This window comes from Aquila chrysaetos, chromosome 11 (assembly GCF_900496995.4).
Source record: "Aquila chrysaetos chrysaetos chromosome 11, bAquChr1.4, whole genome shotgun sequence".
Classification (NCBI taxonomy): Eukaryota; Metazoa; Chordata; class Aves; order Accipitriformes; family Accipitridae; genus Aquila; species Aquila chrysaetos.
This window is the reverse complement of record NC_044014.1, coordinates 3309058-3325366: the sequence shown is the minus strand read 5'-3', so window position 1 is coordinate 3325366 and position 16309 is coordinate 3309058. Positions and strand designations below refer to the sequence as shown.

The following is a 16309-nucleotide window of genomic DNA, read 5'->3' as shown; positions in this document are numbered from 1 at the left end:
GTGAACACTGCAAATGTCTCGTTCAAAGAAGTTAGTGGTGCTGTTCGTGTTGGGCAGGACGTATTTGCCATGCATGTTTTAAAACTTCTTCGCTAATGTAAAAGTACATAAAAGCCTGGGTAGTAATGTCATTTTACTGATAAAACTGTCTGGGTTGAATCTGTATCTGGTTCTCTTTGCTATACAGCCTCTCTCTTAAAATTACTTCCCAAGTCTAGTTGTTACTGGTAGAAAAATAAATGTGAAGTATGTTTACTTGTTGGACAGAAAATCCTCAATACTTCTAGCAATGTGAAAATGAAGCTCACACCTTGTAACACTTCACATGCAAGAGCTACAGCAGTGCTACTGACCATAATCATCTATTTTTGATCTGAAAATTTTAGACTTAGAAACAGGTGTCTGTTGAATTTCACTAATTTAGTGAAGTTAAATTTATGTTTTGTTTTTAAACTGGCTTTGTGTAATTGAAAAATCAAGGCTAACAATTTATCTTGCATTAGTGAATAAATCATTACTTTCACTCAGGAAAAAGTGGGAATATTAGTATTTATAACCTACCTATAGATAATACATGCACTGTTCCTGCATGTGTCGCAATTAGCCGTATCTTGACCAGTCCGATATGAAAGCCTACAAAGACAAGAACATGAGGTCATTAAAAAGTAATTTGTTTTAACATGTTTTTGCCTTCTATGATTCTTTTTATAGAAATCAGAACTTGAGGAATTTTTTTTTAAACTTTAATATTGAATACAAAAATCTAGCCATTAGGAAAACAGGATCAAAAATAGCATATTCAGCTTCACTGAACAATGGGAAGATGAAGTTATTTTGGAAAATGAGTCCTTCATAACTTCAAAGAGAAAATAAAAATTTATTTCCATTATATGTTGTAAATTAAAAGGGAAAACAACAAGGCAACCAAGTTATGTGAACCTTTTTTCCTACATAAAGCTGCTGTGTACCAAAGAGATGAACCATCACTGTAAATGGATACGCTTACAGTTTCCACAGATGTGACAGTGCTGGTTTGCTGGTGGTTTGGTGGTTTGTTTTTCTGGGTTTTTTTGGTTGTTTTTTTGTTTGTTTGTTTTTGTTTTGTTTTGTTTTGTTTTTGTTTTTTTTTCTTTTTTCTGCTTTCTCAGATACAGGAGGCTTTTCCTAGTTTACTGCTGGATGTATAGAACATAACAATGGAAAATGGCATCTATTTAGAAATTTTGTCCCTCAGCAATGAGGTCTGAACATCTCTTGTAGTGGTGTTTATGTCTTAAAAGGAAGAAAATGTGATTTAAATAAAACTTCCTATACTCACCTAGCCTACAGCTATTCTTTGTCACACTTCGGTTTGAAGTCTGTTACAGCAGTGTCTCTTAATTTACCTATGCGTTGTCTGTGACTTGGTCAATTTGAATTAAAAAGGGTTTTTTTAAGGTATGCAAGTACTTTTTTGTACATAGAAATTTATTTAAATATATTAAATTAAAAAGAACACAATTGCCTACCTACCAACACAAATGTTCTTGCATGCAAATAAGTTTAAAATTAAAATTCCTAAGTCAATTTTTATGTAGTTATACTTACTCCTTTTTCTGTAAAATCACAAACTTAGCATCTTTTATTTTCAGTTTGTGTAAAATACAGACTAGTATCTGCAAAGTTTCTTCATAGTTGTTTTTAAAATAAATGGGGAAATACCTCATCTGTGGAATTTTGAAGATGTGGAAAATAGATCCGGTCAGGATTACTTAAGGGAATGCTTCTGAAGTCAGGTTCCTGCAGCCTGGGACCTTCCTTACCCAAACAGTTCAACTAATTGACCTCAAATAATTCAGTGCTGGCTTTGCTGAACAGGGGCACCTCTGCACCTTCCCTGCCCTTAGCTGGCCTTGCTGTGGGGACAGAGCACCGTGTTCTCTGCTTCCCTCACACCGTAGCAATAATGAAAAATCCAACATATGCAGAAAAGTGGACTTAATTTTTATGTGACAAAATATCAAATGTATATAATATAGAGTATTAATGGGAAATGATACACAAACTGTTTAATGTGCTGTTCCTAAGATGGAAAATCGGCATTTCCTAAATGCTGCAGGCTATTTGTTTTCTTTGAAAACAATAATCTGGTCCTGTGTCAGTTTTCCTGACTATTTTAAAGGCTTGAATATTGGTTTAAAAGTTTATTACATCGCTTCTGTATTTCATATAGACTTTTAAGAAAGAAGAAATTTATCAGTGTGAACTTGAAGGCAGAGAGTGAACCTGAAGTTAATTAGACCAAGCTTGTCTTCACAGGTGACATTTCTACTTCCACTCTGATTACTTTGATTATCAATCGTTTGGGGTGGTGTCTTGGCAAAGAGCTCTGGGCCTGTGAATACAGCTCCTTGGCACAGTGGTAGCACAGACAGAAGTTCATAATAGGGTAAATCTACCTTTTTTTGTTATAAAGACTTTTTTCTTTCTGAAAGCAAAACACAAGGTAGAGTTCTTGCTGTTCTAGTTGTTTGTTACTTGAAGAGGGCTTGGAACACTCTGGATTTGAAACTTGGTATCAAGTAGTAAGTCAGTGGCCTCAAATACTTTTATTCAGAGGGATATACTCAAATCACCTTGATTGCTAAATTTTAACACAACAGCAAAGCCAGATGTGCAACAGAACTTCTACAAAGTAGAATTTCTATATTACATGCTATTCCTTATGGGGGGAAAAAACAGTACTGGTTTGTATTTGATTATACTTAATTTTATGCTCTCTAGGAGCAAAGTAGTATCTGTTTTTCAATTCCGCTTTTAAAATCTTTCGGAAGTTGACATTCAAATTGTCACCATACTATTAAACTTGGACTTGTAAAATGCTTCTTCCAAGCTATTGATCAAATACTAAAAACTCTTACTAAAGATACAACATTTAAAGCTTACAGATCAGTTGATGAAGGCCTGTATTTACTGAGGACATAAAGGGTAGTTAATAATCGCCTTTAGAGGAATACAGCATAGTTGTGCCAGTGCCTCTTTATAGGTAAAGGCATAAACACATTGCGTCGGGTGCCAGGTTAGGTTTTAGGTGGTATTTCTTTTTAAATTCATTTCCAGTTGCAACATTTTCATTCATCTTTGTGCACCTGCAAACTACCATTCAAATACACAGTTAATTATCTGGCTTGTAGACTAACCACCTCCTTCGCTCTGCCAGCCTCTCCTGTTCCTGCACAGTGCTGCAGGGTTTATTCTGTTCATGTTTGGCCTGCCTTGCTGCTTTGCTGTTTAAGAAATAATTTAATAATAAGGGGGTTTTAATAAGTTTTCAAAGTCCAGTGTTTACGAAAGCAAACCGTAGCATCCAAGTTACTTATCCTGCTTATACCTGTCCCTGTTATGCTGGATTGCTGTGAGGTGAGCCCTATGACAAAGAGTGACAGTGACATCTTCTTTGTAGAATCCCTGAGGAAAATGACTGGTTGTATTTTAGGGACATGCCTGTTGCTTTGAGGGATTTGCTCTAAAAGAGCGACGTTTCTGGTGGCAGTTGTAAAAGCAAAGTGGCCAGGTCATCTGTTTACAGTGAATCTTGGCAAGTCTTTATTTTTATTTTTCCCCCTAATTGGGGTGTTTGAGAACCGTGACTTTCACTGGGGGGCTGCGAAAAGGTGAGAATTCTTTTGTTTGAAAGAGGAGGGAGGATGAGGGGTACTCCTGTGTGTGCTGAAAACTGTGAGTGGAGAAGAAGAGGGATAAACCAGAGCCCCCAGGACAAATCTGCAGTGGTGGCGTATCCCAGTCATAGCCCACACAATCTGGTACAGAACTTGGAAGCACTTCAGCAAGAAGTCATACGGGATTAAACACCCAAATAAATGTATAGCGGTATTAAAAAATAATACAGATACATCTCTGAATCCTTACCTCCCCAGTATGCTCACACCCATAAAACAGAAATATGTTTATGGTCACTATCCTAGTTATTGTGATGGTTTATCAACCAGCTTCCACCAGCACCATGCCCATCTTAACAAAACAGTAATATTTTAGTTGTGATAAACTCACTGAATGCTGGTAGGCTGGTTAGTTATTTAGCAAAAGCCATACTATCTTTGGTCTTAATGTGGATGTGCCAGTTCAGTCATGAACTATAGTCCTCCTTCCATAACTGGCAGTGGTTTTGATCTCTTATTAAAAAGAAGGCATCATAGACACTTTAGGTTAATAAACTGTCTTTCTCAAAATGGAGTTTTCAGTATTTTATTTAAATTAGTTTCTAAAGCGTGTGATGATCTTTAAATGCACAATAATTCCAGACTTTCAAATACTTAAAAACATATTTCCTAGTTGATGGTATAAGGCAGACTTGTTAAGCTGATGAAAATGGTCCTTTGATACAAGTATTTAAAAATCATATGATTTTTTGGATGATCAGTTTGAAATCCTGATTTCTCAACTGACACATTCAGCACTGCTTGGTTTTAGCATCATTGTCATTCACAAGCTCTACTGTTTATGGTGATACATTTTTTTTCTAGTTGGATGTAATTTATGATGAACTTTTCTTAAAGCATCATTTTCCTTACTGAATATTTTTAGCTTTTCAGAGGTGATTTTCTTTTCAAACTACGGATTTAGTAATGTGGCCTTCTCTGAACCATCCTGTTAGTTAGACTTCTTTGTAAGCCCCAAGAACACTACATGGTGTCACAGCGTTTGGTTTCCATAAGGCAATTTGATAGCTCTTTAGCCATGACTGTGTTATGTGAGTGTTAGTACAGTATAAATTCATTATTCGTATCTAAATTAAACTCTTCATGAAAGAATTCCAGGGATTTGGACTTTCACTTTCTTATTTTCACGTAATTATCTACATAAACACTTGCATGGAATTCATCTACTTCATGCCAGCAAAGATTTTACTATTGGTGTAGTGTTTCCATGTAAACCTTGGGCAATGAGGTTGATGCGCGGTGCAGACTTGCTGAAGAAGAGAGCTTGCTAGCAGTGTTAACTGCTAGAAACAGTTTGTGAGCACAGTGTGGATACCGGGTTCAGGAGAGCAGAGTTCTGGGTGATTATGCTTTCCTTGTGAGATGGAGTATTTTGAATAAGCTGCTTTTTTTTCCTCCTTTTAAAAATAATTTTAAGGGTATTCCAGTGTAGAAGAGCTCAGGCTAGAGACCAGTAACTTTCTTCTTCATTGGTAAACCAGTTGTTATTTTTGGTAAGAATATAACCTGTAAAATGTGAAGTTTTTCACCAAACAAAGATTCCTACAGAAAATTTGGTTTTTTTTTAGAGAAATGAAAGTTGGTTTTGGTCTGTTGTAGATCCAAAGTGGAATATTTCACTTTGTACTGAGGGAGATGCCTGGGAGCCAGGAGTTCCCCGCAAGCTGTGACTCCCGTGAGCAATGTATTTCACGTAAAAATAATCTCAGCATTAAGCCTTGCAGCTCCTTTTACCAATCCTAACATCTTGATTTTGGGAATGCCTCACCGATTTAAGTATAAGCAGTATTACATTTCATAACTTGCTTCAGTCTCTCCCTTTTTTCATCCGTTCTTCAAGAAGGTTAAACTCGGTCACCGCTGACCCGTCTGCTGTGTACGCTGGGGCCCCTCTGCTCTGCTCCCCTGCGTGGAAGTGCCCGTAATGCCTCCTCACTCTCGCGAAGAAGAAAATCCATCAGCCTTAAAGCGAGATGGACATCTAGTTATGTTTTTTGGTACCGAGGTGTGACCAGAACTGGTGAATGTTGAACGAGGGGTTGATTTTTGCCGTTCTGGTTGGCTCTGTCTCCCGGCCTTATCCTGGCTCTCCTCGCGCGGTGCGGTCCCTTGGGTGCTCCTGTGGGCTCTTCACCGCGGAGTTTTGCGAGTCTGTGCTGCGGTGTGGATTGCCCGCTTCGGGTCTCCTACAACAGGCAGCGTTTGGAATTTGCAAAAAAGTCTTTTTTGCCTTTGCGTCTTGCAGACAAGCAGTTGTGCACCATGGCCAGGAAAGGTGTATTGATCTTGAAAGGATTGACTAAAGGCTTGTATCTCACAGGACGGATCTGCTGGTATTAAGATGTAAGGTGCTCTCAGAGGGCAGCACTTGGCATCTTTGCTTTCTAACAGGAGCTTGTTCTTGACATCTGATTTCCATGAGTAAGATGGCAGCAAATCTAGCCCCCTCCCCTACCAATCAACTCCCCATTTTTTCCTCAGCGATGATAATAAGAAAGATGTTCTGGTTTGTATTTGGAAAAATATTTATCTTGTGGATGCTGAAGGAGATCTTTTGGTTTAATTAGCTTGCTTTCTGGGTAATTGGGTAGAACTTGTACTACGTTATGATTTTTTTTCCCCAAAACAATAAAGAAAATAGACTTGAGTAAGTGTGGGTGGGTTGGGGTTTTTTTTTGGTTTGTTTGTTTGTTTGTTTTTTTCTTAACTCCTATCAGTTTAGCAAAGTAAACATGGCACTCTTCATTACTGGTTTGATGGGATGCATGCTGATCTGCCAGAAGGGAACTGAATGCGTATACTGGAATGTTTAATCAGCTTCCCTGGTATTCATATTATTACGGTGTTTCATAGTACTGTAGCATCTAACGTGTTTTGCTACACGCTAACAAGAAGTCGTTACTCCAATAGCTTCATTCTTTGATACCTTACATCTTGTATTTTCGGTTTTCATATGGATGTACACAGATGGGTATGGTTAGTCTCGTGTATTATGTGATGCTCTATGGTCAGGTTCTGGAGAAAGGATGGATATAGGTTAGTTGTATTGCTAAGTCTGCATCTAATTAGCTGTGTCACCTTGAGAAGGATATCTCATCTCCATACTCAGTTTTTCACGTATGCTTGCTATATACCTTGCATATTATTTTCAGGAGGCTTTCATTTTATTGCATTTCTCTTAGTATTCTTGGCACAACCTGAGCTTAACCTCAATTAACACTTCCAAGTGTGAAAATATTATAATGAAGAACAACCATTTTGCTGACATGGGCTGGCAGTAACTAATAATAGGCTGCAATTTTCAGAGCAGCCTAAGGGAATTACACCCTCTAAATCCCTGTGAAATGCAGAATTCGTGCACCTGCTTGAGGCTTTTTTTGAAAATACCAACTGTAACATCAAAATCTTTGCATTTGAGTAGTTTTTTGCTCGTATAAACTAGAGACCCCATTGAGCTGAGAGAGGGAAGCTTAGATCTGTATATGCTGATTTTTTTTTTTTTTTCTATTGTTCAGTAGGTAGCTAGTGAAGGGCACTAACTCAAGTATCATGGACATCTATTAAAAACAAAGAAGAAAAAGCTTACAAAGCGATCTGCAAGGATAGATCTGTTACATCTGGATGGTCTTCCCTTATCTGCTGGGATGTAGGGAATACTTCATATTAATTGAGTTACTTAATGGCATGGTTTTACAGAAGTGGCTGTGCTTCAGAGTGTATTTATGCTCTGATGCGTATGCTCTGTAGATGATATTGATGTTCATCACACTTGCGATGTATTACCACCAAGGACGATAAACAGACTTCAAGAATTTTTTTTTTTGTTGATGTTTTTATTAAAATATAGTGAAACAAATTATCTTAAGAAGGCAGTGGGCCTTTGAAGTGGTTTTGAAGTGACAGTTCTGGCCGTGCTGAATAGCTGAGGAAGTGTAGGCCATGGTTCTCCTTAAGTCTTTGTATAAATGGGTATTATATTTCCATGCATGGCCTAGTCCTGTTGTGACTATTCATAGCATAGCTAGTTAAACACACTAACGTTATCTGTCTTTACAGAATAATGGTTTAAAAATAAATAGTCTGGTGGAGAACTTCTCAAAACCTTTGTTTCTTACTGTAAAGTATTACAGAGCCAATATTGCTAATAACTATGCTCCAAGAGAAAATTATCCATACTTCCTATTAACATAATTTGCCTTTTGGCAGAATAAGCTGACTTCACTATGTCATGTGTGTTTTAATTGTCCTTCTGACTGGAATAAGTCATGTTTTAGCTATGTAAACTGCAGGAAAATCACTTGTATATGTTTGCAGGTTAAAATAAATCCTGCTTAGCCATACAGGTTTAGTCTAACCTAGAAAAGATTTGCCATTCTAGCTCAATGGAAAGCCTCATATAAATGCATTTCTATCAGCAAAGTCATGTTTCTGTCGGATGGGTATCTGCCTCTGGTTCCCTTAAGAACTTAACATTGTGCTGTCAAACCAGCAGGTATGTACAGGCATAAAACATCTTGGCTCAGCCTTTGGCTCATATAAAGGTGTTCTGAAAAATCACTTGCCCAGTAGAAAAAATGTTTTAGCCTTACTGCTGCTGTGTTTTCATTACACTCATAATTACCAGTAAGCAGTTTTCATTTATAGATGATAGTGGTACAGCCCGATAAAAATCAAGAATAGTGTTGTGCTTTAAGCAATAATCTTAAAGCTTTTTTGTTTGCTATCTGCAGCTGGATGCAAACATTGAATTGTTTCATGCTTTTCAGAGGTATGTTGGGTTTTGGTATTTGTTTTGGTTTTTTTTTCTTTTTCTTTTTTTTTTTTTTTAATGCTTGGCTTCCACCTGAAGATTTTTCTTTTTTCCCTGTTTGTTGGCATTGCTTCTTTGGTTCTCCAGTACAAGCCTTGGGAGCATCCTTGGTATGTCTCCCAGTAAACATGGGCCCCTCACTTGTGTTTGAGAGGATCTGTTCCCCTGTATGTGACAAAGTACGGGATAGCTCCACCAGCAGTGTGGAAGTCCTTAGACTACTCAGAGCAGCTAGAGAAAGAGGCGCTTCAGCGTGCCCTGCACCTCGCTAACATCATCTGTTAGCTTGTCTCGCGTTGAGCTTAATTATATTTGCAATAGATTGATTGTGTTACAATTAGGAGTAGAAGCCGGCTCTTTGTTACTGCTCTGTGGCTCTTTGCAGAGAGCGGAGAAGGGCTGTGGAGCTGTCTCGTACCGCCGGCACCGACAGCTCCACCCGGCTGGAAGCTGCTGCCCGACCTTCTTGGCAAAGTCTCCTGGACTTGTAGTCACGATTTGCCGTCACGATGGTTCTTTCCCGTGCTGGGCTGAAGTTATCAGCACAGCTTTTCTGGGGACCATCGACATATTTAGCAGCTGCGGCAAAGCTCAGGACCTGTGCACTGGAGCACGCGTGCAGAAATCCTGCGGTACAGAGCTCAAGCACAACCCAGTTTGCTACTGGAGTGTGTTGGGAGCTGGGGAGTATTCACTGAGAGCCGCTGCGCAGGTCTAAGCAATTCCAGCTACGTGCCCCTGATTTGAATGTCACAATGCCAGAGGCATTGGGTACTTGGATGCAACGTTATCCTTTCCTTCTTACTTTAGATCCCTGATGATCAGCTTCAGTGGGGTGGTTTTCTTTAATTAGTTACTATGTGAGGATTAACTAAACCTTAATGAATAGAGTTTTCCTCTCTCTAAGCAAAACGACAGCCCATGAGTTGCAGGGAGCGTGGAGACAGCCCACAGGCTGGGCAGATGTGCAGTGGCACGGTTGGAGAGACCAAGGATCAGTCCGTACTGATCAGCCACTATGGCCATCAAAAGAGTGGGCAAGATCCTAGTTCTCATGCTGGGTACAAGTATGTTTTAACACGCGCCAAAAAGGGAAAAGAAACACTGCACAAATTCACTAACTCATTTTTGAAATGTTTTTTTAACTGATGACAGAGGATGAAAGCAGAAAATCTTCTGATGCTCTAAAATATCAGAATTGTTCTTCCCCTTTTTTTCCTATCTGTCTTGTTATTACAGGGCTGATATTATTCATTTGGTTTCTGAAAATACTTTGAAATGTACAGAAGCTCAATGGTGAGATTTTTCAGACTGTTTCCAAGACAGTAGTTTGTTGTCTTTTACTGAATCCTGACAGTTGGAAGCAGATGACTAATCTTCTTTTTGAGGTATTTGCACTGTGGGTGTATGGCATGACTCCCAAGACAGCAATTCAAGTGCTTTCACCCCGTAAATACATTTTATATTGTACTCAGGTTAGTCAGGGAGTGAAGGGTTTTAAAAAAAATACATATTTTAATAGGGCTGTCTAGTGATTTTAAAAAACACCCCAAGAATGGAGAGAATTAAAATGTATTTCAAGTGAAATCACAAAATGTTATAGGAATTAGGTGCTTGCAAGGTCTAGCATCTCTCTTGAATATTTGTCCCTCTCTTGTCTCATCAAAAAAATCAGGAGGATAATTAAAATGTCACCTCTCTGTATTAATAATAATTGAGGGAATTTGTTTGTTCTAGCTGAGTAGCAACTGTACAGCTGGCACATAATTCTTAGGCCAAACACTTCAGTGGGTTATCAGGGAGTGCACTCCAGTAGTTACACGAAAATGAGGTCTGTCTCTTTACCCCTTGCACTCTAAATCTCTCTACTGTGACTTGCTCCTGACCTCAGAGCGTCATTACTCAGATGCCCTGAGACTTTTGAACCTGCAGCTCATCATCAGGACTGCTGCACTCATCCTTTTACTGCAGCTTCAGAGCGTGCTACGTTCCTTTTCTGAGTTCCCATTCCTCTTCCACCCCCAAATCCACTTAATTTTAAAATTAATTTCTTCTGCACGTAATTTTTGGGACTAGCTGGGGCCATGTGTTTGGTGGTGTAGTCGTCAGGCAAAAATCCCTACCTGCAGCTCGTGCCCTCCCACCTCCCTGTTGCTCGTACCCTAAGCTCAATAGTTTCTCAACTACAGAGTGATTATTCAGCTCCCTGCACTGTGGCTAATAGCCCTTTGTTAGCCACAGCACAGAAATTTTTCATAACTGCACAGTTTTAATGCAAATGAAATCCTCTCAACCGATCAGACCAAAGGGTATTTCATAGGTATGAACTAATAGTGCGTTTACGGGTGAATAACTGTATTAATTTAAAAGTCCAAGACAAGCAAAATCCAAGGTGTTGTTTTAAGGCGGCTGCTAACAGGCATTGTTTCTATAAAGGAGGGAAGATAGGGGAAATAAGAATTCTGTGGTATTTTTTCATAATTTGAGATTTCGGTGCAAGCTCAAATACTATGTGTGCGTTACATATATAAGCCTATACCAGCTTACAATAATAACTGCATCAGCCATACTATAAGCAAACTAAAGAGCTTGTTTAAAATTCTAAATATTAAGCATACAAAGTACGATTGCTGGCCACTGATCTTGCTGATTGTGCGGTACTTGCAAGAAGGATGGGGGACTGTATGGAGAAAAAAAAACCAGCAGGAAGGACCCTGGAAGTGCTGAACTCTTTTTCTGTTGCAGCTTGAATAACTCTTTGCTGGTCTCAGTACTTTCTATTTTCTCTTTTCCTTAAGTAATGGTATTTTGAGATTTTACTGCAGTACAGGAGACTCTATAGAGCAGCAGTTTGGCATTTGCTTGAGCTTTGTACGCAGATGCTCAGAAAGGTCCCATCCCTGGGAATTTCTTCTGAGCTTGTATGGATGACAAGGAAGTAAACAAATCTCCTTGCGTTTACCAAAGAAATGACCTAAGTCATGCCAGGTTGAACTATTCCAGAGTGTAAATTGCCTTGTTAATGTCAAAATACCTCTGCTCATCTCTACAATCCAGTTTCTTGTGCTGATGAATTACTAGACCACACTCGGCTTCTATCACAACTTCTCAGGATATTGGAACCAAAAGAAAAAAAAAATTGTAGTATGCCCCCTACAGTGCTGTCTATCCTCTTCTGGCTTGTTCAAGCAGCAAGTGATGTGGTGAAAAACATCCTCCATCATCATCTTATTAGTAAAAGAGGGCTAAGCATAGCTGGGCATGTTTGGAGAGATTTCCAATCTCTCTTTGAATGGCAGTTCTCTTTCTTGGTTGACCTGTGACACAGCTGATCCCTATGCTGCTGCTCCATGAGCTACAAAAACAAACCATCACAATAAACTGTCACAAAAAGCTCAGAATTGTCCCAATTTCACTTAGGTATTCTATTAAAACTGCTGCTTTTCTAAGTGTTTGCTTATGACGTGAAAAAAAATGGTTCAATAATAAGGAAGAGTAATTTAGTGCTGACTGTAGACAGCAAATACGTGCCCAAAGCCCCCGCGTTGGACTGCTCTGCATATCTAAACTTGGTTATCTATTTACTCATCCGTCTTCAAAATTCCTCTGTATTTGCAAAGCTCAAAATGAAGCCATTGAGAGCTGCAAAACAGTGTAGACCACCTTAGTTTTTTCAAGGTCTGAGCTGAGAACAGTTCCTAATTAAAGAAGCCAGCAGCGGTGACACAGAGGTGGCATGCGGGGAGGGTGGACAGACACGTGCCAAGGAGCTCCTCGCTTAAAAGATGTTTTCCTCCAGTTACGGAAACGGTCCACAGGTATTTGAATCCAGCTCCACTCTTCATCATCTCCAATGCTTGCTTACCTTCAGTTCCCTGAATATGTTGCACAGGAGCTTTCTTAAGACTGAACTGCATGTTTATGTCCTAATTCTGGAACCTGGGGTAGCTGGGAGCCTTGACAGCTTAAAAAACAAAACGCCCCTCTTCAGACAAGTTTTTTTTTACTGAAATTGTCCAGTCAAAATCCATTTTTCCCTAGTCAGGATAAGAGACAAGTATATCTTTGTGTAAGCACAGGGGCTCAGAAGTAGGTGTCAATGAGAAATCTGGGGATTAATCTCTTGGCGAATGAACAGCAGTAAGAAATTTGACACTCTAAAGCTCATTTTGTCTCATTTTTACATGACTGGATAGGTAGCTGGCTCATTGCTCTGTCTCTTTGGATTCTAATACTACCAACAGTCAAAATGCAGTTATTAAAGGATTATTCTAATTGTGTAAAGTGAAAACTGGTAATTCAGTACCTAAATAACATCCTCTTCAAAAGACTGATTTAGCAGAAAAACTCTCCTTGCAGGTATGTAATTTGGACAGCTTGGTGACAGTTGGAAAAGCTTCCCTTATGATCTGCGGTAATTCATATGGATATATTTAGCAAGAACGTCGTCTGCTTACACTTTTTTTTTTTCTTCAAACGTTCATTATAAGACTTCACCAGTGTTTCCAGATTTGAATTGTGGAAACTTGCTTTTACTGGGCTTTGTGTCACTGCAGCCAATCTGATGGAAAAGTCTTGAACCTTAATTTCACTTCAAAGACTGAAGTGAAACCTGCTGAAATGCTGAAACCCTGAAATGTTGAAATCCTGAAGTGAACCCTGCTGAAATGGCAAGGTGTGGTGGTGAATGATATTTCATCTTGTTTTTAAAGTCTGCTGAATAGCAACTAGATATAAATCAAATTATTCTTCTGAGTGCTTCAGATGCTTTTTCTTCAAATTGTGCCTGTATACTATATGCAGATAAATAGCTGGAATATATTAGCAAAATAAGTTATATTTTCTGAGACTCAGAATATTCCTAGTGTCATTTTTTTTGAGAAAACAGAGTAAGCATTAAGATAAGTAACTTTGCTAGAAAGATTACGTTTTTTATTTGTTTGTTTATGTTTATTCTACATACTGGTTGTTGCTAACAGTTCACTTTTCATTTCTGTTCATCATCATTTGCTTCATGAAAACCTCCTACCACTATATTCCTAACAAAGGATGTTTAATAGCTATAAGCTAGCTATGACAGTAGGGTTATTTAACACAGTGCTCTTTATCTTAAATGTTACAGTATCTAGGTACTCTGAATACCTGTGACATATGTTCCAGGAATGCCTGTGAACTGTGAAAGGTTGCCCTTTTTATCCACTCTGACAATTTGATCTGAAGCTTTGATTATGAGCAACAGAATAAATTTGTCTAACTATGAAAAATCCTATCCAAAATATAAATCCCATTGAGTCTTGAAGGTGTATGAAATACTCATGTTACCTGCCCTTGTAGGTCTCACTCCAGATTGTTTTTTAGTGATCTAATTCAGAAAAAGTGTAAAATGAGATTAAACCTTGGGTGATGCTGGATCTTTTACCTTGAATGATACTGGGTCTTTTAATGATCGATCTTACATAACCAGCTTTCGTTGGGGGTTACTGAGGATTTTAAATATAAGAGCTCAAGGGTGGTCATGTGGACTGACAGTAGGTACTGAAATAGTGTCCGTTAGGAAATACGCAGTTTTGGCATATAATGAAATTGTTCCAGTGACGAGGTGTGCCGAGCTGCGAGAGGCGTCAGTGTGTAGCATACTGCTCTGCCACGTCTGCTTGATTTGTGCTTGGGGGGGAACACAGAAGGGAGAAGGCTGGACTACTGCTTTATAGTTTGGAAAACCAGGTTACTTATGGTGAGAGCAGGTAAATGGACTTTTATGGAGTCTTAATACTTATCCTGCTTTCAGGGAAGGGTAAGCGAGCATCTGAGTGATGGCTGAGGGATGAGCTGTAACTGGGAAATGAGCCCAGGGTGAGGGGATAGGACCTGCCACGGGTCCACGTGCAAAGAATTTGTCTTAAAACTGCTTTAGTGACCTAATGGAAAGGCATAAATGATCATGGAATGCATTTTGCTTGAATATGGCTTAATGTTTAATGTGACACATACACCTTTTGGGCCATGACAAAGCCTGACAGTTCAGCTATTAATAATTAGAATTCACTCTATACTTACAAAAAGAGAGGGAGTAGTTATACAAATGGCTGTAAGAAAAGAAAGAGAAGGGTGTTCTGTTGCTGTTGGAACTAGAAAATAAAAACTGCCGTAGTCGAATGCTTCACTCTAAGACTGATCTTTGTGGAAACAGCAGAGAAAATGGTATGTATGGATTAGAATTTAAAAAAAACCAACAAATAACCAACCATCCCCTGGCCCAGGGATCGCAAGATCCACAAAGCACTGATTTGTGCAAAAACTATTTCTTTTCCTTGACTAAGGAAGATGCATCCAAAGAGATTTCCTGTCTCTGCCTTAGAAAGGTGAACTGTGACAATCTCCAAGGTGTTTTGGTATATCTGTGTTTGGGAACAATCTGTAAATGATGCATACTCTGAAATACAACAACTGTAGTGAGGGTGAAGAGATAAGAATTTAGGATGCAGTCTGAGGTAGAGTAATAATCAGGATGAATGTAAGTGCTCCAAAGGATGGGCAAAACGAATGTATTTAAAGATCACAGAGTTGAAAATAAAGGTAGTCATTGTAGTCCTGCTCCACAGGACTGCTGTTACAGTCTCTTAAAACGTGGTGGCACTCAGTGTATGATACAATTCGTGCATCACAGATGGAATTTGTTGTATTCTTTTTGGTTTTCATGTATTTATTTGTAGCGCAGCTGTCTTCTGCTGTTAAGCTTATCTATCTCGTTTCCCTCCATTTCCAGGTTTTCTCTTAGAAACAATTTTCTTAAGCTTTTCCTTTGCCATGTCTGTAACTGAAAAAAGCTAAACAAAACCAAGGAGGGGGGGAAATCCCAAATGAAACCATCTCATATTATTTCTGCAGCTACTACAGGTGGTGGTCCATTTCTTCCACTTACTTCCAAAATCTATGCTTTCAGAGGCTGCATTCTAGTAAACTCTTTTAAGCTTTCTTTTCTCGTTCTGTGAAATAAGGAACTCCCCTCTTTTTGAGAGTATTGGCTCATGTGTGTAGATGGATTGAGTTAGACAGCAGAGGTTGTTATTACCTTTATTTGCTGTGTCTCCTTTTCTGAGCTGAATAGCTGGACTGGACTTGAAGTAGCTTCTGAAAAGGAGAAAAGCAAACAATCTGGGCAATAATTGCTTTGGCTATCTGACTTTCATTTGCCATCGTTCGTGAGTCAGGATGATAAGTTTATGCTCAACTTGTGACCTTGAGGATGATTGCTTGCAGTATTTTTAAGACAGAAGTACTTGGTTGAGGATGCTGTCTTTGCACCGGGTGAAGCTCTCCTCTTCTCTTTGGTACAAACGTCCATCCAAACACAAAGTATTGGTTTATTTTCTGCTTAGAAATGATAATGAGAGACACAAATATCCCTTATTCATTGGAAAACATGAAATGACATTTAAATTCCTTCCATGAGAACATGTTCTTTCAAAGCCTCTTCGAAGGAGCCTGGGACTGCTTGTTTCATGAATGTTTGTTGAGAGCTCTTTAAATTCCTGAACCACTGTCAACTAATAAATGAATATAAATTATCTCTGAAACAGGTTCATTTAACTCTTGTCTGATGTGTAGCATTTGGCCTGTCAGAGTCAAAATACTGTGACTTATTTTTGTATGGCAAATTGAGTACTTTGTTTATTAAAATTGCTGATTTGTTGTATAATGAGAAGGGCTTAGATTACCCTTACTTTTCATGGTAAAGATTTAAAGGGCAGGTCATCGGTGTTCTCCAGCAGCAAAGTAT

At 38.8% G+C, this 16309-nt stretch overlaps 2 protein-coding genes across 6 annotated transcripts in view; one reads left to right on the top strand and one right to left on the bottom strand.

Moving 5' to 3' along the window:
* DOCK1 (dedicator of cytokinesis 1) overlaps positions 1-16309 on the top strand; it is a 320074-nt gene that overhangs the window by 121185 nt on the left and 182580 nt on the right. The window lies entirely within an intron of this gene.
* Positions 1-16309, bottom strand: part of INSYN2A (inhibitory synaptic factor 2A) — a 50274-nt gene that overhangs the window by 13147 nt on the left and 20818 nt on the right. Inside the window, exon 3 of one of the 4 annotated variants that reach the window (XM_030029726.1) lies at positions 562-633. The exons of 1 other annotated variant lie outside the window; for it this stretch is intronic. In XM_030029726.1, the coding sequence (XP_029885586.1) occupies positions 562-633 (72 nt within the window). 2 more of the 4 variants (XM_030029728.2, XM_030029730.1) reach the window with 2 other exon arrangements.